At 49.2% G+C, this 24,379-nt stretch overlaps 2 protein-coding genes across 21 annotated transcripts in view; one reads left to right on the top strand and one right to left on the bottom strand.

Moving 5' to 3' along the window:
* Positions 1-3,715, bottom strand: part of RHNO1 (RAD9-HUS1-RAD1 interacting nuclear orphan 1) — a 15,680-nt gene extending 11,965 nt beyond the window's left edge. For 2 of the 3 annotated variants that reach the window (XM_001098483.5, XM_028829163.2), the window contains exon 1: positions 2,817-2,890. The gene's annotated coding sequence lies outside the window, so the exon portion shown is untranslated. Of the gene's footprint in view, positions 1-2,816; positions 2,891-3,580 lie in introns of those variants that run through there. The other variant, XM_077953293.1, reaches the window with a different exon arrangement.
* On the top strand, positions 2,817-24,379 carry FOXM1 (forkhead box M1). 18 transcript variants are annotated; one of them, XM_077953286.1, is made up of 10 exons: positions 2,817-3,180; positions 5,580-6,128; positions 8,995-9,146; positions 13,170-13,361; positions 15,227-15,355; positions 16,316-16,360; positions 16,951-17,020; positions 17,208-17,383; positions 20,595-20,628; positions 22,383-24,379. In XM_077953286.1, the coding sequence occupies exons 2-10, from the start codon at positions 5,627-5,629 to the stop codon at positions 22,394-22,396; spliced, it is 1,314 nt and encodes a 437-aa protein (XP_077809412.1). In that variant the 5' UTR covers positions 2,817-3,180; positions 5,580-5,626; the 3' UTR covers positions 22,397-24,379. The 18 variants fall into 18 exon arrangements, with proteins under 18 accessions (XP_077809412.1, XP_015006272.1, XP_077809413.1 ...); XM_077953287.1 differs by having other exon boundaries at positions 2,850-3,180; positions 8,998-9,146; XM_077953281.1 differs by lacking the exon at positions 20,595-20,628 and adding an exon at positions 10,717-10,737 and having other exon boundaries at positions 2,850-3,180; positions 8,998-9,146.

The raw sequence follows: 24,379 nt of genomic DNA, 5'->3' as shown, positions 1-24,379 counted from the left end.
GTGGGCAGATCACTTGAGCCCGGGAGATGGAGGTTGCGGCGAGCTGAGATCATGCCACTGAACTCCAGCCTGGGTGACAGAGTCAGAACTCTTTCAAAAAAAGAAAAGAAAAAAAAAAAATCAACAAGTTCAAAACTGAACTTGGCCAGGCACAGTGGCTCATGCCTGTAATGCCAACACTTTGGGAAGTGAAGGTGGGAGGATCACTTGAGCCCAGGAGTTCAAGATCAATCTGGGCAACAGAGTGAGACCCTGTCTCTACAAAAAATACAAAAATTAGGCCAGGCACGGCGGCCTACACCTATAAACCCAGCAGTTTGGGAGGCCAAGGCGGGTTGATCACGAGGTCAGGGGGTCGAGACCATCCTGGCTAACATGGTGAAACCCCGTCTCTACTAAAAATACAAAAAAATTAGCCCGGCATGGTGGCGGCACCTGTGGTCCCAGCTACTCGGGAGGCTGAGGCAGGAGAATGGCGTGAACCCGGGAGGCGGAGCTTGCAGTGAGCCGAGATCGCGCCACTGCACCCCAGCCTGGGCAACAGAGAGAGACTCAGTCTTGGGGGGTGGGGAGGGAAATTAGCTGGGTGTAGTGACGTGTGCCTGTAGCCCCAGCCATTCAGGAGGCTGAGATGGAAGGATCACCTGAGCCCAGGAGGTTGAGGTTGTAGTGAGCCAAGGTCATGCCACTGAACTTCAGCCTGGGGGACAAAGTAAGACCCTGTCTCTAAAAAATAAAAAGATGAGTAAAAATAAATATATAAATTTTTTTTGAAAAAAAACTGAACTCATTCTGAGCATTGCTTTGTAGTAAAAAAACAAAAACTGAATTCACGATCATTCCCTTGACAACCCCACCCCCACCTCTTGGCCAAAGTGATTATCTTCCAGGGCGCTTGGTCAGGGAATGGTGTCATTATTCCTTCAGCTATGCAGCCAAAAATCTTGACACTTCTATTTCCCATCCAACCCACCATCAAGCCCTGTCAACTTTACCTCTTAAACATGTTTTCGTAATGCCCCTTTTTCACGCTGTCTCCTTCTTTTTCTTCTCTCTCTCCCCGCCACCATTTTTCAAGCTCCAGCAGTTCTTGCCTGGAGTACTGCAATATCCAACTGTTCTGCCCTAATCCACTCTAGCAAACCCCGCTATAGACTGACCTTTTAAAATGCAGATCTGACCTGGGTTCACTTCTGCTTAAAGCTTATGATTGGCTTCCTTTAATTCTTGGATAAGCACAAAACTTCTCTGTATGGCTAAGGCCCCGCTTCCCCTGGCTCCAGCTTCAACTCACACCACACTCCATTCAGGTCAATTAGCTCAAACTCTTCAGATATTCCTTAGCCTTTGTACTCACTGTGCTTCCTCCTGCCATCCAGCCTTTGCACGCCTGATTCCCTCTGCTTAGCGCGGCTCCCTCCTTTCTTTGTAAAAGGCATCAGATCTCACACCAAGCTCTCATTAGAAAAGCCTTTCCTGTCCTACCTCTCAAGATCTTATTGTAAATACTCAAAGTATCATTAACCTCTCATGTTTCACTTTACAGCAATAATGCCACATTTGTTTGTTCGTTTTGAAGACGGTGTCTTCCTCTGTCACCCAGGCTGGAGTGCAGTGGTGTGATCACGGCTCACCATAGCCTCCACCCCTCGGCCTCAGGTCATCCTTCCACCTCAGCCTCCAGAGTAGCTGAGACTACAGGCATGCACCACCACGCGCGGCTAATTTTTAGTAGAGAAGTGGTTTCGCTATGTTGGCCAGGCTGGTCTCGAACTCGTGACCTCAAATGATCCACCCACCTCGGCCTCCTAAAGTGCTGGGATTACAGGCGTAAGCCACTATGCCCAGCCCACATTTGTTTATTTGATTCTTTTATTTTATTTTATTTTATTTTATTTTTTTAGAGACAGAGTCTCACTTTGTTGCCCAGGCTGGAGAGTGCAGCGGTGCAGTCTTGGCTCACTGCAACCTCCGCCTCCCAGGTTCCAGCAATTCTCCTGCCTCAGCCTCCCAAGTAACTGGGACTACAGGCATGTGCCGCCATGCCCGGCTAATTTTTTTTGTTATTAGTAGTAGAGATGGGGTTTCACCATGTTCGCCAGGTTGGTCTCGAACTCCTGACCTCAGGTGATCCGCCCGCCTCGGCCTCCCAGAGTGCTGGGATTACAGGCGTGAGCCACCGCGCCGGGACTATTTGATTCTTTTAAAATATCAGTGCCCCTCTTCCCCGATTGGACTGTGAGCCCGGGGGAAGGAAAGAACCTTGTCTGCCATTGTATCTTCAGGACCTGGCGGGACCTGGCACAGAGCAGGTGCTCAACTAGACTGGTTGACTAAGTAAATAAAGAAAGCACCACCGTCTACCATAGCCGAAGGCTTGGCTTTGGGAGGGGCCAAAGACAGGTCAGTACTTGAAGATTTCGCGCAGAGGTAGGGTTCGTGGGGCCGACATTTTTTTCAAGATGGAAGAAAGCTGAGATAATACACAGCCCTCAAAGAACCCTCAGTCTAATCGGGGGGAGCAGACGATCGTTCACTGTACGAAAACGGGGTACGATTTTCCCCAGGAAGGAAATCACCCGAAGCCGACCTTGGAAGAGGGGAGCAGAGCAGCCCGAGGGGAAGCGGGGGCGTGTCGCCCGGCGTGACTATGGCGGCAGGGAAAGCGGACCCAGGGACCCGGGCCTGTCGCGCCGCTTCCGCACGTCCCCAGACTGTCCCTCCGCTCGCCCACCCACGCGGCGGGGACCCCTCCGGCCCCTCCCAGGCCCCACGGCCACTTCTTCCCCCGCAAGCCGGCCCGCGGCCCGCCTTACCAGCCGGGGCCGGACTGGGCCGCAGCTCCTGTCAGACCGCACAGCCTTCGAGCCCGGAACGCCGAGACAAGGCCGGCGCCGATTGGCGACGTTCCGTCACGTGACCTTAACGCTCCGCCGGCGCCAATTTCAAACAGCGGAACAAACTGAAAGCTCCGGTGCCAGACCCCACCCCCGGCCCCGGCCCGGGACCCCCTCCCCTCCCGGGATCCCCCGGGGTTCCCACCCGGCCCGCACCGCCGGGGACCCGGCCGGTCCGGCGCGAGCCCCCGTCCGGGGGCCCTGGCTCGGCCCGCAGGTTGGAGGAGCCCGGAGCCCGCCTTCGGAGCCACGGCCCAACGGCGGCGGCGACTGCAGTCTGGAGGTGAGCGGGATACAGGAATGGAGTCCCGGGCCTGGCCTGGGCACAGGCGGGGAGCGAGGCCTCCGGGCGCGGAGGTCAGGGCGTCTGGCAGCAGGGCACGGGCCACGAGTGGAGGTTTGGGCCACACGGGAAGAATCTGAGCCCGGGTGCAAATGTTTTCTGCATCCAACCTCCTGGCCGGGGCCGTCTCATTACTTAAAGCGCCCCTTGGCCTTCCCTGGAAGTCTGACCTCTGCACGCTGCCCACGGCCTCGGGAGGGCTGGGGTGGCCTTTCTTAGGCCGGCTGCGGCTGAGATGAACACTGAGCACAATTGTACTACGTTGAGTCAAAGACCAACCTGCACACATACTCCCCTGCTCCCAGGCTCTCACCACTAGGCAGCACTGCCTCCGTCTTACCCATTTGCAGGGCCCTTCTCCTGGGTCCTGAGAATGTAGCAAGATTTCCCCGCTCAGGATGGAGATGGCTCAGAGGACCACTCTGGAAGTTTCCCGGGGAAGAAAGTGTTGGCAATAATAATATCAGGCTGGTCAGGAAGTAGAAGAAAAAATTAAGACCTAGATATCCTGTGGAAAAATAGGAATAATATCTACTGATCGATGCGGGGAGAGAGGGAAGCCTGGAAAGATCTGAAGTGAAAGTAAAACTGAGATTTGGAGGTAGAGGTGTGGCGGGCCTGTGAACTCTGCAGATGACAAATGTCAAAAAATTACAGTTGCTTTTCAGGGAGAGAATAAGTGTCCTAAAAAAGAGACAGCCAATTCCTCTGTCTCCCAAAGTTCCATGAAATAGAATTATACAATTTTGCTTAATGGTAGAGTATTCCATGTATCTATTAAAATCAACAAAAGGCTGGGTGCAGTGGCTCACGCCTGTAATCCCAGCACTTTGGGTGGCCGAGGCGGGTGGATCATCTGAGGAGTTCAAGACCAGCCTGGTAAACATGGTGAAACCCTGTTTCTACTAAAAATAAATAAATAGATAAAAATTAGCCCGGCGTGGTGGTGGCGCCTGTAATTGCAGCTACTCGGGAGGCTGAGGCAGAAGAATCGCTTCAACCCCGGAGGCAGAGGTTGCAGTGAGTTGAGATCGCGCCATTGCTCTTGCCTGGGTGACAAGAGCGAAACTTCCTCTCAAAAAAAAAAAAAAAAAAAAAAAAAAAATCAACAAAAGACTTAAAAAGAAAAAAAAAGACTATGCTGTTAGCATTTCAGAACCACCTTAGTGTATTGATGATAGCTCATTCTGGTAGTAAGGAGACAGGGGTTATAGTCTTATTTCTGGAAAAGAAATTAATAAAGTGGCATGCTTAGAAAGTTAAAATATGTATAACCACATGCAAGTACTAAAATGCCACTGTATAAATACAGTACGAATTGTAAAAGAACACATTCTTTTTAAATTATAGCAAGTATAATAGCCTGTGAAATAAATGTCACCCTCTAAAGTTGTTCATTGAACAAGCTGCACAGCTTTACATGGGCCTTCAATAGAGGTTTCCATTTTATGTGAGGTTTTGTAAACTGGGAGATGATTTTTCCAGTAGTGTGGCAATAGTACAATCTGCCTTTCTTCCCTGATTCTGTGTGCACTGGTCCTATTTACAAAGTAACATAAAAGTTAAAAGGCTTGGCCAGGTGACTTGCGGTGACTCATGCCTGTAATCCCAGCACTTTGGGAGGCCAAGCCAGGTGGATCACCTGAGTTCAAGACCAGCCTGAGCAACATGATGAAACCCTGTCTCTACTAAAAATACAAAAATTAACCGGGTGTGGTGGCAGGCGCCTGTAATCCCAGCTACTCAGGAGGCTGAGGCATGGGAATCGCTTAAACCCAGGCAGCAGAAATTGCAGTGAACTGAGATTGTGCCACTGCACTCCAGCCTGGGTGACAGAGTGAGACTCTGTCTCAAAAAAAAAAAAAAAAAAAAATTAAAAGGCTTTATCTTAGAATGGATTATGGGATCAGAATTTTGTCAGGACTCCTAACTACCATATGCTTTCCTATTCTAGCATCTTCCATTCCTGTCCATACAGTCATTGCAAGTGATCTATTTATATTATAGTAGGCAATTATAGAGATTTCCACATATTTGTAGCTATCCCATCCACTTCTGTAGCTAAATATTCTGAAGCTTCAAGAAGGAGATCTTTGTCTATCTCCAGCCCAGTCCCATTTTTACCCTTTGAATTGCTTCTGTCTGCTGTAATTTTAGCCTTCTTTTGTCAGTAAAGCTTATCTCCTTATTATCTGAGGTCTTTACAAAAGTCCATGGAGTGTTTACCTGGGCCTTTAGGCTCATGTTCCTGATCATATGAAGAGGAGCACCTTTCTCTAAAAGAACCTCTTCTCAGCCTAAAAAATCTCTAACATCTTGCTGCTGTTTGCATTCTCCAGGGTCGACACTTGTGATTCTCAATGGAGAGTGAAAACGCAGGTTCATAATGAAAACCAGCCCCCGTCGGCCACTGATTCTCAAAAGACGGAGGCTGCCCCTTCCTGTTCAAAATGCCCCAAGTGAAACATCAGAGGAGGAACCCAAGAGATCCCCTGCCCGACAGGAGCCTAACCAAGCAGAGGCCTCCAAGGAAGTGGCAGAGTCCAACACTTGCAAGTTTCCAGCTGGGATCAAGATTATTAACCACCCCACCATGTCCAACACCCAAGTGGTGGCCATCCCCAACAATGCCGACATCCACAGCATCATCACGGCACTGACTGCCAAGGGAAAAGAGAGCGGCAGTAGTGGGCCCAACAAATTCATCCTCATCAGTTGTGGGGGAGCCCCAACTCAGCCTCCAGGACTCCAGCCTCAAACCCAAACCAGCTATGATGCCAAAAGGACAGAAGTGACCCTGGAGACCTTGGGACCACAACCTGCAGCTAGGGATGGGAATCTTCCTAGACCACCTGGAGCCCTTTGCGAGCAGAAACGGGAGACCTGTGGTATGTGGTCTTCCAGGGAAAGGGGTGAGGGAGCCCAGCCTTTTCTCTCTAGTGGCAAGGTCTGTGGTCAGTCTTGATGCTTGCAACAGTCAGGCATCTGGCCGAGCACAGTGGCTCACCCTTGTAATCCCAGCACTTTAGGAGGCTGAGGCAGGCAGATCACTTGAGGTCAGCAGTTCGAGACTAGCCTGGCCAACATGGCATGGTGAAACCTGTCTCAACTAAAAATATTTTAAAAACTAGCCAAGTGTGGTGGCTCACGCCTGTAGTCCCAGCTACTCTGGAGACTGAGGCAGGAGAATCACCTCACTATGTTGCCCAGGCCAGGAGGAGGTGGCTGCAGTGAGCCAAGATCGCACACGGCACTCAAGCCTGGGCGACAGAGCAAGATTGTGTCTCAAAAAAACCAGAACAATCAGGCACCTAGCCTGAGCCAATGAAAGTCTTGTCTTCATCCTGAAAGCTTGACCCAGCCCCTTTGGGTGCTGTTGAAAGGGTTACAATTATAATTTAGAATTTCTGTTGCTTTGTTTATGTTGTAAAAGGATTATCTCTGTTTATCCTTTGTATTGACCCAAAAGAAAGTAAAAATAATTTTCCTTTCTTAAAAAAAATCTTGGCTAGGCGTGGTGGCTCACGCCTATAATCCCTGCACTTTGGGAGGCCGAGGCAGGTGGATCACCTGAGGTCAGGAGTTTGAGACCAGCCTGGCCAACATGGTAAAACCCCATCTCTACTAAAAATACAAAAAATTAGCTGGGCGTGGTGGCAGGCCCCTGTAATCCCAGCCACTTGGGAGGCCGAAGCAGGAGAATTGCTTGAACCCAGGAGTCGGAGGTTGCTGTGAGCCAAGATTGCACCATTGCACTCCAGCCTGGCCAACAGAATGAGACTCTGTCTCAAAAAAAAAAAAAAAAACACAACAACAACAAAATTTCTATTTAAAAAAATGTTTTGGTTTTTTTTTTTTTTATTATTAAGAAGGGGTTTCAGCTGGGTGCGGTGGCTCACACCTGTAATAATCCCAGGACTTTGGGAGGCCGAGGCGGGCAGATCATGAGGTCAAGAGATCGAGACCATCCTGGCCAAAATGGTGAAACCCCGTCTCTTCCAAAAATACAAAAATTAGCCAGGCGTGGTGGCAGGCGCCTATAGTCCCAGCTACTCTGGAGGCTGAGGCAGGAGAATCGCTGAACCTGGGAGGCGGAGGTTGCAGTGAGCCGAGATTGTGCCACTGCACTCCAACCTGGCCACAGAGCGAGACTCTGTCTCAAAAAAAAATAAAAATGAACAAAAGAAGGGGTCTCAAAAAATACATAAATGAGGAAGGGGTCTCACTATGTTGCCCAGGCTGGTCTCAGACTCCTGAGCTCAAGGGATCCAACCATATGGGCCTCCCAAGGTGCTGGGATTACAGGCATGAACCACAGCGCCTGACTTCATTTTCCTTCTTTTTTTTTTTTTTTTTTTTTGAGATGGAGTCTTGCTCTGTTGCCCAGGCTGGAGTGCAGTCAGCTCACTGCGACCTCTGCCTCCTGGTTTCAAGTGATTGTCCTTTTAGTAGAGACACGGTTTCGCCATGTTAGCCAGGTTGGTCTTGAACTCCTGACCTCAGGTGATTCGCCCACCTTGGTCTCCCAAAGTACTGGGATTACAGGCGTGAGCCACTGCGCCTGGCCTCATTTTCCTTCTTGATAAGGGAGAAAGCTGAAGCAAGAGGAGGAAAATGACTTTTTCTTTAGAGATGGGGTCTCGCTCTGTCACCCAGGCTAGAGTGCAGTGGCGCAATCCCAGCTCACTCTAGCCTTGAACGCCTGGACTCAAGCCATTCTCCCACCTCAGCCTCCCAAGTAGCTGGGACTACAGGCATGCACTATCATGCCCAGTTAATTTTGTTTTTTCTTTTTTAAGAGATGGGGTCCCACTATATTGCCCAGGCTGAAAAGTGACTATTTTGGTGTGCAGATCTCAATAATTCTTTTGTAAGGCTGCCTTGATTGATCTCTAAGGCTCAGTGTGGCTCAGCTTGAAATGCAATTTGAACTATGCTCCTACAGTTTTCCTGAAATGCATAATGGGGCAGAATAACTTAGAGCCACAATAGATTCAGCATGTGTTCTCTGTCCCTAAAGGTAGAGGTCTTGGACAAATGATCCCTAGCCACCAATTCTTTCTTTTCTTTTTTTTTTTTTTGAGATGGAGTCTAGCTCTGTCGCCCAGGCTGGAGTACAGTGGCGGGATCTCAGCTCACTGCAAGCTCCGCCTCCCGGGTTTACGCCATTCTCCTGCCTCAGCCTCCTGAGTAGCTGGGACTACAGGCACCCGCCATCTCACCCGGCTAGTTTTTTGTATTTTTTAGTAGAGATGGGGTTTCACCGTGTTAGCCAGGATGGTCTCAATCTCCTGACCTCGTGATCCCCCCGTCTCGGCCTCCCGAAGTGCTGGGATTACAGGCTTGAGCCACCGCCCCCGGCCTCTTTTTTTTGTTTTTTTGGTTTTTTTTGAGACAGAGTCTCAACTCTGTCTCACCCAGGCTGGAGTGCAATGGCGCAGTGTTGGCTCACTGCAGCCTCCGCCTCCCAAGTTCGAGCGATTCTCCTATCTCAGCCTCCTGAGTTGTTGGGACTACAGGTGTGTGCCACCACACCCAGCTAATTATGTATTTTTGGTAGAGATGGGGTTTTACCATGTTGGCCAGGCTGGTCTTGAACTCCTGACCTCGGGAGATCCACCCACCTCGCCCTCCCAAAGTGCTAGGATTACAGGTGTGAGCCACTGCGCCTGGCCTGCTAGCCACCAATTCTGATGGACATACTGGGCATCTGATGAGGCAGCTAAGTGGGGTGTTGGATGATTTTCCCTCTAGCAGATGGTGAGGCAGCAGGCTGCACTATCAACAAGAGCCTATCCAACATCCAGTGGCTCCGAAAGACGAGTTCTGATGGACTGGGCTCCTGCAGCATCAAGCAAGAGATGGAGGAGAAGGAGAATTGTCACCTGGAGCAGAGACAGGTTAAGGTGAATTGTTCTGTCCCTCACTAAAGATTCAGATCCAGTGTAGGGAATTCCTAGGTAGGGAAATGGATCAAGTGGCCTGATGGACCAGAATTGCCGAGTTCTGGTGTTAGCTCTCCACTTCATGCTCTTCTGTGTAACTTTTGAGCTACTTTTCTTTTCTGCCTGGGATCTTTTCTCCCCGATCTGTGAAATTTCCTTGAGGGCAGATTCCCTTGGTCACTCTGTATTCCAACCAGCACTGGGTTTAGTATTCTGTCCTTAGTAGGTATTCAGGAAATGATTAAGAGGTCTTCACTTTGGGAATCCTCTTGAACTTTTTTTTTTTTTTGAGACGGAGTCTCGCTGTGTCGCCCAGGCTGGAGTGCAGTGGCGTGATCTCGGCTCACTGCAAGCTCCGCCTCCCGGCTTCACGCCATTCTCCGGCCTCAGCCTCCTGAGTAGCTGGGACTACAGGCGCCCGCCACCACGCCCGGCTAGTTTTTTGTATTTTTAGTAGAGACGGGGTTTCACCGTGTTAGCCAGGATGGTCTCGATCTCCTGACCTCGTGATCCACCCGCCTCGGCCTCCCAAAGTGCTGGGATTACAGGCTTGAGCCACCGCGCCCGGCCCCTCTTGAACTTTAAAGATGTCTCCCAGGCCGGGTGCGGTGGCTCAAGCCTGTAACCCCAGCACTTTGGGAGGCCGAGGCGGGTGGATCACGAGGTCAGGAGATCGAGACCATCCTGGCTAACACGGTGAAACCCCGTCTCTACCAAAAAAATACAGAAAACTAGCCGGGCGAGGTGACGAGCACCTGTAGTCCCAGCTACTCGAGAGGCTGAGGCAGGAAAATGGCGGGAACCCGGGAGGTGGAGCTTGCAGTGAGCTGAGATCCGGCCACTGCACTCCAGCCTGGGCGACAGAGCGAGACTCCATCTAAAAAAAAAAAAAAAAAAAAAAAAAAAGATGTCTCCCACAGTATGAACAGTGTAAATTGAATATAATATAATAAGGTAATTTTATTAGAAGATATAATATTAATAGCAGACAAAGTCAGTTTATATATACATTTTTTTTTTAAGACAGCGTCTTGCTCTGTTGCCCAGGCTGGAGCACAATGGTGCAATCATGGCTCTCTGCAGCCTCGACCTCCTAGGCCCAGCTGATCCTCCCACCTCAACCTCCCAGGCTCAGCTGATCCTCCCACCTCGACCTCCCAGGCTCAGCTGATCCTCCCACCTCAGTCTTCTGAGTAGCTGGGACTCAGGTGCACACCACCATGCCCAGCTAATTTTTGTATTTTTTGTAGAGATGGGGTTTTGCCCTGTTGCCCAGGCTGATTTCAAATTCCTGGGCTCTAGGGATCCTCCTGCCTCAGCCTCCCAAAGTGCTGGGATTACAGGCATGAACCACCAGCCTGGCCTAGATATGAATTTTAAATACTTCCCTAGCAATCAAAATTGAACCCAATCGTGTAGTCTGGGTTGTTTTTTTCCCACAGTTACCAATATAATACATCTAGATTCTATTGTATATATGTGTTAATCATTCATTCAACAACCTTTATTTTCTTCTCAACTTTTATTTTAGGTTCAGGGGGCACATGTGCAGGTATGTTACATGGGTATATTGTGTGTTGCTGGGCTTTAGCGTACAAATGATTTTGTCCCCCAGGTAGTGAGCATAGTACCTGCTAGGTAGTTTTTCTATCTCCCCATCTTCCCACGCTCCACCCTCAAGTAGGCCCTGTTGTGTACTGTTCCCTTCCTCGTATCCATGTGTGCTCAATGTTTAGCTCTTCCTTTTTTTTTTTTTTTTTTTTGAGGCAGAGTCTTGCTCTGTGTCCCAGGCTAGAGTGTGGTAGTGCGATCTCAGCTCATTGCTACCTCCACCTCCCAGGTCAAGCGATTCTCCTGCCTCAACCTCCTGAGTAGCTGGGATTACAGGTGCCCGCCACCACGCCTGGCTAATTTTTGTATTTTTAGTAGAGACGGGGTTTCACTATGTTGGCCAGGCTGGTCTTGGACTCCTGACATCATGATCCACTCGCCTTGGCCTCCCAAAGTGCTGGGATTACAGGTGTGAGCCACCATGCCCAGCCTCTTTTTTTTTTTTTTTTTTTTCTCTCTTTGAGACGGATTCTCGCTCTGTTGCCAGGCTGGAGTGCAGTGGCACAATCTCTGCTCACTGAAACCTCTGCGTCCCAGGTTCAAGTGATTCTCCTGCCTCAGCCTCCTGAGTAGCTGGGACTACAGGCACCCGCCACCACGCCCGGCTAATTTTTTTATTTTTAGTAGAGACAAGGTTTCACCATGTTGGCCGGGATAGTATCAATCTCTTGAGCTCGTCATCCTCCTGCCTTGGCCTCCCAAAGTGTTGGGATTACAGGCGTGAGCCACCATACCTGGCCTAGTTCCTACTTATAAGTGAGAACATGCAGTATTTGATTTTCCGTTCCTGCATTAAATCACTTAGGATTATGGCCTCCAGCTCAACAATCTTTAAAAGTGAAAATTTGGCCAGGCGCGGTAACTCATGCTTGTAATCGCAGGGCTTTGGGAGGCCGAGGTGGATGGATCAACTGAGGTCAGGAATTTGAGACCAGCCTGACCAACATGGAGAAACCCCGCCTCTACTAACAATACAAAATTAGTTGGGCGTGGTGGTACATGCCTGTAATCCCAGCTACTCAGGAGACTGAGGCAGGAGAATCACTTGAACCCAGGAGGCAGAGCTTGTGGTGAGCCAAGATCGTGCCATTGCACTCCAACCTGGGCAGCAAGAGCGAAACTCCGTCTCAAAAAAAAAAAAAGTGAAAATGTACATGCATGTGTACATAAGTAAATATTAATTGTGCTATAAACATAAAATTTGTGTACTTTAGGAAGTAATATCTCAGTTTTTAAAAATGTGAGCATGGTGGCTCACGATTGTAATCCCAGCACTTTGGGAGGCCAAGGTGGACAGATTACTTGAGCCCAAGAGTTCTAGGGCAGCCTGGGCAACATAGCAAAACCCTGGTCTCTACTAAAAATACAAAAAAAAAAAAAAAAAAAAAAAATAGCCGGACACAATGGCTCACGCCTGTAATCCCATCACTCTGGGAGGCCGAGGCAGGTGGATCACCTGAGGTCAGGAGTTCGAGACTAGCTTAGCCAATATTGTGAAACCCCATCTCCACTAAAAATACAAAAAAAGTAGCCGGGCGTGGTGGCAGGCACCTGTAATCCCAGCTACTTGGGAGGCTGAGACAGGAGAATCGCTTGAACCCAGGAGGCAGAGGTTGCAGTGAGCCAAGATTGCACCATTGCACTCCAGCCTGGGCAACAAGAGTGAAACTCCATTTAAAAAAAAAAAAAATAGCCAGGCGTGGTGGTTTATGCCTGTAGTCCCAGCTACTTGGAGGCTGAGACCGGAGGATCACCTGAGCCTGGGGAGGTCAGGGCTGCAGTAAGCTGTGATCTAGCCACTACACTCTATCCTGGGTGACACAGTGAGACCCTGTCTCAAAAAAAGAAAAAAAAAAATGTGAATGATCAGATCTTTGCCTAAAACTTACCTAACTGTGTGCTTTGCAGGCATTGTCTGACTCATACTCCTGGGAATATTTCTCTCATACAAACATTGAAATGAGATGGGTTTATTCACAACACATCAGGAATAGAAATGGGACTAAGACCTAGGTTTCTTGACCCACAACTCTGAAAAATGGGCATGGTTTTAGTGTAACATCAATGCTTTGAGAATCAAAGTACATACTCAAACTTTCCTGAGAAATTACAACTGGAAGGGACTGGATTTTCTCCAAATTCAACAAAATGAATGATGACAAAACCAGTTTCTTATTGGCTAGGGTCTAGGCTAGATCATCTCCAAGATCCTTCCCAACTCTAAAATTGTATTCTATGAGATAGCGGTCTCAGATGAGTTTGTTTCTAGTACCATCCTATGGGATAAAGGTTTCTCTAGATATTCTTTAAGGGCTTGGGTTGGGGTAGTTCTCATGAACTCTTTTGTGTCATTCCCTTTGTCATAATCCTCAGGTTGAGGAACCTTCGAGACCATCAATGTCCTGGCAGAACTCTGTGTCTGAGCGGCCACCCTACTCTTACATGGCCATGATACAATTCGCCATCAACAGCACTGAGAGGAAGCGCATGACCTTGAAAGACATCTATACTTGGATAGAGGACCACTTTCCCTATTTTAAGCACATTGCCAAGCCAGGCTGGAAGGTAATATGTCCCAATGCAACCAAAATCAAGGTCAGTCCAGCCTGACAGACTGTCTCCAGTGCTGTGCTGCAACTTGTATCTGGGACAGCAGTTAAGTGCAAAGGATACTAGAATGATAAACGTATCTTTTGGGTTGTGACTCAATCTTATTGAATCCAGGCAAAATCATTAACAAGAGCTCTTTAACTACTTCATCTGTTACTACCTAAAGTTCACGAAGAGTCTTCCATGTAGCACTCAAGCCCACTTTTCTGCTACACTGAACAGCAGTCCTAGATGCCAGCAGCTAGAGTGGCTAAGTAGTTTTATGAAAATGTCTTGATTAAAAAAAAAGAATGCTGTGAACCTTATGACCCAAGACGTCATCTCCTATAGCATCACATACCATTTCTAGTGGGCAGGGGTTTTCCTTTCACTTCATTCATGGAAAGACCAAGATGCCTGGGAGTCAGTGTAGCTCATGCAGTTGGTCAGTGTCAGAGCCACAAATGAGGTCTTCTCACGGGTGCTCAGTTCCAAGCCAAGTGTGCTTTGTTTTCCTCATGGTAGAACTCTTTCTTTTTTTTTTTTTTTTGAGACAGAGTCTCGCTCTGTCGCCCAGGCTGGAGTGCAATGGCAGATCTCAGGTCACTGCAACCTTCACCTACAAGGTTCAAGCGATTCTCCTGCCTCAGCCTCCCAAGTAGCTGGGACTACAGGCATGCACCACCACACCTGGCTAATTTTTTTGTATTTTTAGTAGAGACGGGTTTCACCATGTTGGTCAGGCTGGTCTCGAACTCCTAACATCAAATGATCCGCCCGTCTCGGCCTCCCAAAGTGCTGGGTTACAGGCATGAGCCACTGCACCTGGCCCCTCATGGTAGAACTCTTAACTTTACTCCCTTCCATCAGCTTACTTTCCTAGTTTTTTTTTGTTTGGTTGGTTTTTTGAGACAGGGTCTCACTCTGTTGCCTGGGCTGGAATACAGCCTTAGCCCCTTGGGCTCAAGCTCTTCCCTCCTCAACCTCCCAAGTAGTTGGGATAACAGGTGCACTACCACAGTCCACTAATTTTTTTTGTTGTTGTTGTAAAGGCAGTTGCCCAGGCTGGTTATTATGTTGCCCAGGCTGGTCTGAACTCCTAGTCTCAAGCACTCCTCCTGCCTTAGCCTCTCAGTGCACTGTGATTACAGGTGTGAGCCCCCACACCCAGCCTTAATTTCCTAGTTTCCTGTTTGCTTGTTTGTTTGTTTGAGGCAGGGCCTCACTCTGTCAGGCTGGAGTGCAGTGACACGATCTTGGCTTGCTTCATTCTCTGCCTCCCAGGTTCAAGTGATTCTCCTGCCTCAGCCCCCCGACTAGTTGGGACTACAGGCATGCGCTACCATGCCTGGCTAATTTTTATATTTTTGACAGAGACAGGGTTTTGCCATGTTTGCTAGGCTGGTCTCAAACTCCTGGCCTCAAGTGATCCACTCGCCTCGGCCTCCCACAGTGCTGGGATTATAGGCGTGAGCCACCACGCCAGGCCTAATTCCCTAGTTTCTTAATTTCTCTGACCCACCTGTCTTGCTATTGATCACTGCCTCACAGCCTTACTCTGCTTTTCTAGCCCCTGACAGCTATCCAGGTCTTTTCTTTATCACAATCTAAGGTTGACATCAGTCTTTGTTCCCGTAGAATAGATGGGTTTATGGCTGAGGGTGACAGCTCTGCGGTGTGGAGTGTGAGGAGAGTTGCCGAGAGACAGGGCTACAAAGACACCAGAGGAGCCTGTGCTAAGCACAGTGGGAGGGGCCTGAGGCTGGTTTCCCCATGTGTTTGAAGGGTGATGTTTCTGAACCTAAAGTAACTGATAACCAGTTGTCTTGCTCTTCTTCCAGAACTCCATCCGCCACAACCTTTCCCTGCATGACATGTTTGTCCGGGAGACGTCTGCCAATGGCAAGGTCTCCTTCTGGACCATTCACCCCAGTGCCAACCGCTACTTGACATTGGACCAGGTGTTTAAGGTGAATGCCCTGCTTTTCTCTAAATAGGGCCTAAGTTGGAGGTCGTCATAGCCATCTCAAAAGGAAACAAGTTCTGCTAGTGATGCTTTCATTTGATCGGGGGAGAGTTAGAAGCCAGCCAATTAGTGACTTGCACAAAACCCACTGAATTAAGTACAGTTGACAAATACCAAATGACACATTTTTGTGCTAGACCAGAGCAAGGAGAGGGCTGTTCTGACCCAACAGAGAGGGCTTCCCAGGGCAGTGTTTTCCTAACTTCCCTGTGAATGGGAATTGCCTGGGACATTGTTAAAACACAGCTTCCCAGACCCCTCTCTTGGGGCTCTTGATTTAGTGCTTCTGGGATGGGCCCAGGAATTTGTATTTTTAGCAAGCATCTCAGATGATTCTTCCAAGAAATTCTGGGAATGCTTGCTCTAAAAAAAGCCCTTCCTGCCGGGTGCGGTGGCTCACGCCTGTGATCCCAGCACTTTGGGAGGCCGAGGCAGGTGGATCACCTGAGGTCGGGAGTTCGGCCTGACCAACATGGAGAAACCCCGTCTCTACTAAAAATACAAAATTAGCCGGGTGTGGTGGCGCATGCCTGTAATCCCAGCTACCTGGGAGGCTGAGGCAAGAGAATCCCTTCAACCCAGGAGGCAGACGTGGTGGAGAGCCGAAATCGTACTACTGCACTCCAGCCTGGGCAGTAAGAGTGAAACTCCGTCAAAAAAAAAAAAAAAGCCCTTCCTTAGGCTGCAGACCAGAAGCTGAGCTACTAGAACGTCTCTTTAGACAGAAGCTATTTTGGCATTTCAGAGTGCCTACAAGGCTGCAGCCATTCTCCTGGGAGGGACGGTTGTCTGGGGTGTCTTTTGTCATCGGTCAGGAATAGGTGTTTTTCCCGATCTGGTCCAATTGACCACGTTGGTGGTAACTTCATCTCCTTTCTCTCCCACAATGCCTGGCCGCCACCAGCCACTGGACCCAGGGTCTCCACAATTGCCCGAGCACTTGGAATCAGTAAGGTTCTTTCCCTCTGGCTCGGGGCTTGGCCTTGTTTTCCTTTCACTGCTCAGCATGGCTTTATGGACAGAGACAAGCTATGATGTGGGGAAGGGTGCCTATGGCCATGTGACTGCCAGCTCTAGACACAGAACATCCTGAGGCTCGGGCACACACCCACTTCCCTCCCCTCCCATGGGCATCACAGGGGTACGCTGAGCAGAGCGGGGCGTGGCAGGGGAGCATGCTGCAGCGGCCACAAGCGCATGGCGCCAGCCTCACGGGCGGCAGTGCGCTCGCTCACTTTTGTGCCTAGCTTTTCTTTGTCACGCATATAGCTACCTGCTCTGGCATCCCCCAGGGGTGTTGAGGATACGTGGGTGAGGCGGTAGTGCCACTCTGCCATCACGTGTCTGTAGGCCACCCACCGGCCCACTAATCATGGTTTTGGAGACCGCTCGCCTGCGTCCATCCCCTCAGGTTGGCCTCCTCTCTCTGGGCTGTCGGTTAACTCAAGCACACGCCACCAGAGCAGCTGGTGGGGTTTTGCCATCCCCTCTTTACCTTATTAACACAGGTTTCTTTCTCTCCCCACCTGCCACAAGCAGCAGCAGAAACGACCGAATCCAGAGCTCCGCCGGAACATGACCATCAAAACTGAACTCCCGCTGGGCGCACGTTAGTATGGGAGAGGGGGCCTCGGGCCTGGTCCTTGTTCTGGGGGCATAGCTTTAGGGAACCAGACTTCAGGATTCTGTTCCCACCTCAAAGGGATCTGAGCCCAGAGAAGGAGAGCAAAGCTCCTGGGGCTCAGAAGGGGTGTACTCCAGTCCCCCTGCTCCTGATCTCTCGTGTTTCCTCCTAGGGCGGAAGATGAAGCCACTGTTACCACGGGTCAGCTCATACCTGGTGCCTATCCAATTCCCGGTGAACCAGTCACTGGTGTTGCAGCCCTCGGTGAAGGTGCCATTACCCCTGGCGGCTTCCCTCATGAGCTCAGAGCTTGCCCGCCATAGCAAGCGAGTCCGCATTGCCCCCAAGGTGGGTGTCCTGTTTTCCTCTGAAGAGAGATTCTGGCCCATTAAGAATGTTGAACCTTCAGCTTGGCAAAGCACTCTGAGAAGTGTTCCTTGAGAGCTTATAAAGTAGACAAGGCATAAAAACATAGGGAAGTGTAATAGCATTAGAAGAGCTAAAAAGGTATTTAGATTACAATGTCAGTGGTGTCAGAAGGCCCATAAATACCTGATGAGTTTGTAAGAATTCAGACAAGGGTGATTGTGATAGATAAGCTAGGATGATTAAGGAAGATACACAAGGGAGGCAGGCCTTAGAAAGAGGTGGATTTGGTCAGGTGCGGTCGCTCACGCCTGTAATCCCAGCACTTTGGGAGGCCAAGGCGGGTGGATCAAGAGGTCGGGAGTTCGAGACCAGTGTGGCCAACGTGGCGAAACCCCGTCTCTACTAAAAAATGCAAAAATTGCCGGGCGCGGTGGCTCACGCCTGTAATCCCAGCACTTTGGGAGGCCGAGGCGGGCGGATCACAAGGTCAGGAGATCGAGACCATGGTGAAACCCCATCTCTACTAAAAATAGAAAAAATTAGCCGGGCGCAGTGGCGGGCGCCTGTAGTCCCAGCTACTCGGGAGGCTGAGGCAGGAGAATGGCGTGAACCCAGGAGTCGGAGCTTGCAGTGAGCCGAGATTGCGCCACTGCACTCCAGCCTGGGCGACAGAGCGAGACTCCGTCTCAAAAAAAAAAAAAAAAAAAAAAAAAAAAAAATGCAAAAATTAGCTGGGCATGGTGGCACATGCCTGTAATCCCAGCTACTCAGAAGGCTGAGGCTGGAGAATCACTTGAGCCCAGGAGGGGGAGGTTGCAGTGAGCCGAGATCACACCACTGCACTCCAGCCTGGGTGACAGAGCGAAACTCCGTCTCAAAAAAAAAAAGAAAGAAAGAAAGAAGTGGATTTGAGGTTAGACGCTGTGGGTCTCACTTGTAATCCCGACACTTTGGGAGGCCGAGGCAGGGTATTGCTTACCACCAAGAGTTCAAGACCAGCCAGGGCAACATAGCAAGACCCCAGTCTCTGCTAAAAATACCAAAAAAAAAAAAAAATTTAGCCAGGGTGGTAGTACATGCCTGTGGTACCAGCTACTCAGGAGGCTGAGGCAGAAGGATCACTTGAGCCCAGGAGGTTGAGGCTGCAGTGAGCCCTGTTTGTACCACTGCACTCCAGCCTGAGCAATAGTGAGGCCCTGTCTCAAAAAAGAAAAAAGAAAAAGTAGATTTGGATAAGCAAACAGGTGTGGAGAGAGCATGCTAATGGGCAGTGCCATGGAGGCAGGAAATGCAGTTTGTACCTGGCAGTAGTAGGGTGACTGGGTCAGAGTAGCTCAGGGTTTCTCACGTAAGTCCTATTAACGTTCACAGCTGGAGAATTCTTTGTTGGACGTGGAAGGGACTGTCCTGTGCATTGAAGGGTGTTTAGCAGCATCCCTTGTTTTCCCCACTAGATGCCAGTAGCACCCACCACAGGTGCGACAATTAAAATGCTTCCAGACATTGCCAAATGTCCCCTGGCAGGGAGGGAATCACCCTGCTTGAGTATCACTGGTCTCGCTTGAGGGGAAGGTGAGAAGGGCAAATTCAGAGCAAACTGGGATCAGCCATCAGATCTGCACTTAGCGCTGTTAAAGCGTTCTGTAAGTAAGGGCTGACATGTAACCAAAGTGAAAGGCTTCCCCCATCCCCTTCAGAGAGATGAAAATAGCATCAACTCTGGAGTTCAGAGCAACTTGGGTTTGCTTCTTTTTTAATATACAAAATATTTTGAGCCATGAACAGTGGCTCACACCTATAATCCTAGCAGTTTGGGAGGCCAAGGAGGAGGATCACTTGAGGCCAGGAGTTCAAGACCAGCCTGGGCAGCAAAGTAAGACCCTGTCTCTAACAAAAAAAAACATTTTTTTTTTTATTGGCCAGGTATTTTCATGGATACCTGTTGTCCCAGCCACTTGGGAGGCTGAGGCAGAAGGATTACTTGAGCTCCAGAGCTAGAGGCTGCAATGAGCTATAATCGTGCCACTGCGTTCTAGCTTAAGTAACAAAATGAGACCGTCTCTAAAACAAAATGTCTTTAATTATAAATAAAATGTTACACACAAAATTATATTAAAAAATACATAATTTAGCATAAATGCATTAATGTGGTTGTAGCATGTACACTGTTTTGGTTTTAATGCAGTGGTTTTTTTCTCCCCTTTCCTTTTTGGCTCCCCTCTCCACCCTACCATCACCCACATCACCCCGACTCCCAAGATAACTGGTTGATAATTTATGATGCTTTCTTGCATATTTTATCGATGCTCCTAGTTATAATATACATGTATAGCGGTAGCCATTTTATATGTACACATACAACACATAGAACATTGATGATGTGATCGTGTTGTACATACTTCTCTACGTGTCTTTTTTTTTTTTTCTGAGACGGAGTCTCACTCTGTCGCCCAGGCTGGAGTACAGTGGCATGATCTTGGCTCACCACAACCTCCCCCTCCCAGGTTCAAGCGATTCTCCTGCCTCAGCCTCCTGAGTAGCTGAGATTACAGGTGCCCGCCACCATGCCCAGCTAATTTTTGTATTTTTAGTAGAGATGGGGTTTCACCATGTTGGTCAGGCTGGTCTCGAACTCCTGACCTCATGATCCGCCAGCCTTGGCCTCCCAAAGTGTTGGGATTACAGGCGTGAGCCACCGCGCCCGGCCTCTACATGTCTGAACTCAAAAATACCTCATGGAAGTTCTTCCAAGTCGCTTGGCATAGTTCTAATTCATTATTTTTAGTGTCCATGTAATATTCCATGATGTGGCTACACCACAAATTTTTCAGCCATTCCACTTTTATGGACATATTCTGTTTCTCAATTTTTGCCCAGTGAATGACATTGCAATACATATGTTTGCAAGGATCTCTGTTACTAGTGCTTTCATTTCTCTAGGATAGAGTCCCAGATGTGAGATTGCTGGGTGAGAAGGTATTTTAAATTCTACTAAATATTGCTAGATTGCTTTCCAAAAAAGCTATGATAAGTCATGTTTAAACCAACAATATATGATAAGATCTGTATCTTTGCCAGCAATTGGTATTATTAGTCTACTATTTGCCAATCTAATGTGTATAGCTTATATCTTCTTGTTTAATTTTTTTAATGTTTTATTTATTTATTTTTAAATCTTTTATTTCCATAGGTTTTTGGGGAACAGGTGGTGTTTGGTTACATGAGTAAGTTCTTTAGTGGCGATCTGTGAGATTTTGGTACACCCATCACCCTCTTGTTTAATTTTGTCTTTCTTTGTTTATCAGTAAGTCTGAGCACCCTGTCATTACATTTGGTGACTTGGAATCGTCCTCTATGGATTGCTTATTTATGGGCATTGCCCATTTTTCTAAAGGTTCTGTTATCAATTTGTGAGAGCTCTTTGTTTTTCTTTTTTCCCTTTTTTTTTTGAAATGGAGTCTTGCTTTATCGCCCAGGCTGAAGTACAGTGGTGTGATCTTGGCAACCTCCGCCTCCCAGGTTCAAGTAATTCTCATGCCTCAGCCTCCTGAGTAGCTGGGATTACAGGTGCCCGCCACCATGCCCGGCTAATTTTGTATTTTTAGTAGAGACAGGGTTTCACCATATTGGTCAGGCTGGTCTCGAACTCCTGACCTCAGATGATCTGCCTACCTCAGCCTCCCAAAGTGCTGGATTACAGGCGTGAGCCACCGCGCCCAGCCCCCTGTGAGAGCTCTTTGTTGTTAAAATAATCTTCTGTCTTTTATGCTGAAGATATTTTTCTACTTCTATTATCTCTTTTCTTTTCTTTTTTTTCTTTTCTTTTCTTCGGAGACAGGGTCTTGCTACGTTGCCTAGTCTGGAGTCCAGTGGTGTAATGAAGGCTCACTGCATCCTCGACCTCCCAGGCTCAAGTGATCCTCCCACTTCAGCCTCCCACCTGTGGCTGGAACTACAGGTGCACGCCACCACGCCCAGCTAATTAAAATATTTTTTTGTAGAGATGGGATCTCACTATGTTGCTCAGGCTGGTCTCAAACTGGCCTCAGTGTCCCAAAGTGCTGGGATTACAGGCATTGTTTGTTTGTTGTGTCTTAATGTTGTTTATGGTATCTCTTGCCACAGTAAAATTTTGCATTTGTATGTAGTCACATGTCTCTCTTCTCTTTTACAGCTTATGGGTTTCCAGTCTTGGTTAAGAAGGTCACCCGCACCCTCAGATTGTATATGTAGTCTCCTAGATTCTCTTTCAGGATTTGTATGATTTTAAGGTTTTCATTTTTTTTAAAGCCAGTCAAATTTAGCAGTTGGGGGTTGTGTACCAACTTTAGTGACAATAATGTCACTACCCACTACCGTCAGAGCAGCCTAAGGTTCTTTTTTTTTTTTTTTTTTTTTTTTGAGACGGAGTCTCGCTCTGTCGCCCAGGCTGGAGTGCAGTGGCGCGATCTCGGCTCACTGCAAGCTCCGCCTCCCGGGTTCTCGCCATTCTCCTGCCTCAGCCTCCCGAGTAGCTGGGACTACAGGCGCCCACAACCGCGCCCGGCTAATTTTTTTTTGTATTTTTAGTAGAGACGGGGTTTCACCGTGGTCTCGATCTCCTGACCTTGTGATCCGCCCGCCTCGGCCTCCCAAAGTGCTGGGATTACAGGCGTGAGCCACTGCGCCCGGCCAGCCTAAGGTTCTAATTTGCATGCGTTCAATCTTTGTAAGCAGTGTAAGACAGGCATGCAGTTTTATTTCCTCTCGGATGAATGCTATTAGAATTATGCCACTACATACTACATGCTCTCATCTTTTACCCCCAGAATTGAACTGCCAGCTTCAACATATATTGTATTCTCATATTTAATAGATTTTAAGACTTTAAAACGACACAAAGAGGATCAGTACCAATATGTGATTTTTTTGTGCATCCTGTCCGGTGACCGTTGGCTGAAGCCAGAGTTCCCTTTCACCTTGTCTGTTTCCCTTTCAGGTGCTGCTAGCTGAGGAGGGGACAGCTCCTCTTCCTTCTGCAGGGCCAGGGAAAGAGGAGAAACTGCTGTGTGGAGAAGGGCTGTGTCCTTTGCTTCCAGTTCAGTCTATCAAGGAGGAACAAATCCAGCCTGGGGAGGAAATGCCGCACTTAGCGAGACCCATCAAAGTGGAGAGCCCCCCCTTGGAAGAGTGGCCCTCCCCGGCCCCGTCCTTCAAAGAGGAATCATCTCACTCCTGGGAGGATTCACCCCAATCTCCCACCCCAAGACCCAAGAAGTCCTACGGTGGGCTTAGGTCGCCAACCCGGTGTGTCTCGGAAATGCTTGTGATCCCACACAGGGAGAGGAGGGAGAGGAGCCGGTCTCGGAGGAAACAGCATCTACTGCCTCCCTGCGTGGCTGAGCCGGAGCTGCTCTTCTCAGAGGGGCCCAGTACTTCCCGCTGGGCTGCAGAACTCCCGTTCCCGGCAGACTCCTCTCAGCCTGCCCCCCAGCTCAGCTACCCCCAGGAAGAGGGAGGACCTTTTAAGACACCCATTAAGGAAACGCTGCCCATCTCCTCCACCCCGAGCAAATCTGTCCTCCCCAGAACGCCTGAATCCTGGAGGCTCACGCCCCCAGCCAAAGTAGGGGGGCTGGATTTCAGCCCAGTACAAACCCCCCAGGGCGCCTCTGGCCCCTTGCCTGACCCCCTGGAGCTGATGGATCTCAGCACCACTCCACTGAAAAGCGTTCCCCCCTTTGAATCACCGCAAAGGCTTCTCAGTTCAGAACCCTTAGACCTCGCCTCCGTCCCCTTTGGCAACTCTTCTCCCTCAGATATAGAAGTCCCCAAGCCAGGCTCCCCGGAGCCACAGGTTTCTGGCCTCGCAGCCAATCGTTCTCTGACAGAAGGCCTGGTTCTGGACACAATGAATGATAGCCTCAGCAAGATCCTGCTGGACATCAGCTTTCCTGGCTTGGAGGAGGACCCACTGGGCCCTGACAACATCAACTGGTCCCAGTTTATTCCTGAGCTACAATAGAGCCCTGCCCTTGCCCTTGTGCCCAAGCTGTCCACCGTCCTGGGCACTCCTGTGGCTGAGCAGTCCGAGGCTCAGTGCACCCCAAGCCTCTGAGTGAGGACAGCAGGCAGGGACTGTTCTGCTCCTCTTAGCTCTCTGCTGCCTGATTATGCAAAGGTAGCAGTCACACCCTAGCCACTGCTGGGACCCTGTGTTCCCCAAGAGTATCTGATTCCTCTGCTGTCCCTCCCAGGAGCTGAAGGGTGGGAACAACAAAGGCAATGGTGAAAAGAGATTAGGAACTCCCCAGCCTGTTTCCGTTCTGTGCCCAGCAGTCTCTCACCTTCCCTGATCTTTGCAGGGTGGCCCTTGTAAATAGTGTCAATCCTCCAAATTATCCTCTAATTACAAATGTAAGTTTATTTCCTTAGATCATTATCCAGAGACTGCCAGAAGGTGGGTAGGATGACTGGGGTTTCAATTGACTTCTGTTCCTTGCTTTTAGTTTCGAGAGAAGGGAAGACCTGCAGTGCACGGTTTCTTCCAGGCCGAGGTACCTGGATCTTGGTTCTTTACTGCAGGGACCCAGACAAGTGGATCTGCTTGCCAGAGTCCTTTTTGCCCCTCCCTGCCACCTCCCCGTGTTTCCACGTGAACTTTCCTGCAAGAAGAAATCCTGGTTTAAAAAGTCTTTTGTATTGGGTCAAGAGTTGAATTTGGGGTGGGAGGATGCAGCTGAAGCAGAGTGTGGGTGCCCAGATGTGCGCTATTAGATGTTTCTCTGATAATGTCCCCAGTCATACCAGGGAGACTAGCATTGACGAGCACTCAGGTGGAGGCTTGAGAAAGCCAAAAGAGCCCCTGACCTGCCCGGCTTCCTTAGCTCGCCCCTCAGCTTTGCAAAGAGCCACCCTAGGCCCCAGCCTAGGGTGTGAGCCGGCTTGAGAACACTACTGTAACTATCTACTCAATAAAAGTGAGGGTGGACATGC

This window comes from Macaca mulatta, chromosome 11 (genome assembly GCF_049350105.2).
Source record: "Macaca mulatta isolate MMU2019108-1 chromosome 11, T2T-MMU8v2.0, whole genome shotgun sequence".
In the NCBI taxonomy this organism is placed as follows: domain Eukaryota; kingdom Metazoa; phylum Chordata; class Mammalia; order Primates; family Cercopithecidae; genus Macaca; species Macaca mulatta.
This window is presented reverse-complemented; position numbering and strand designations above follow the sequence as displayed.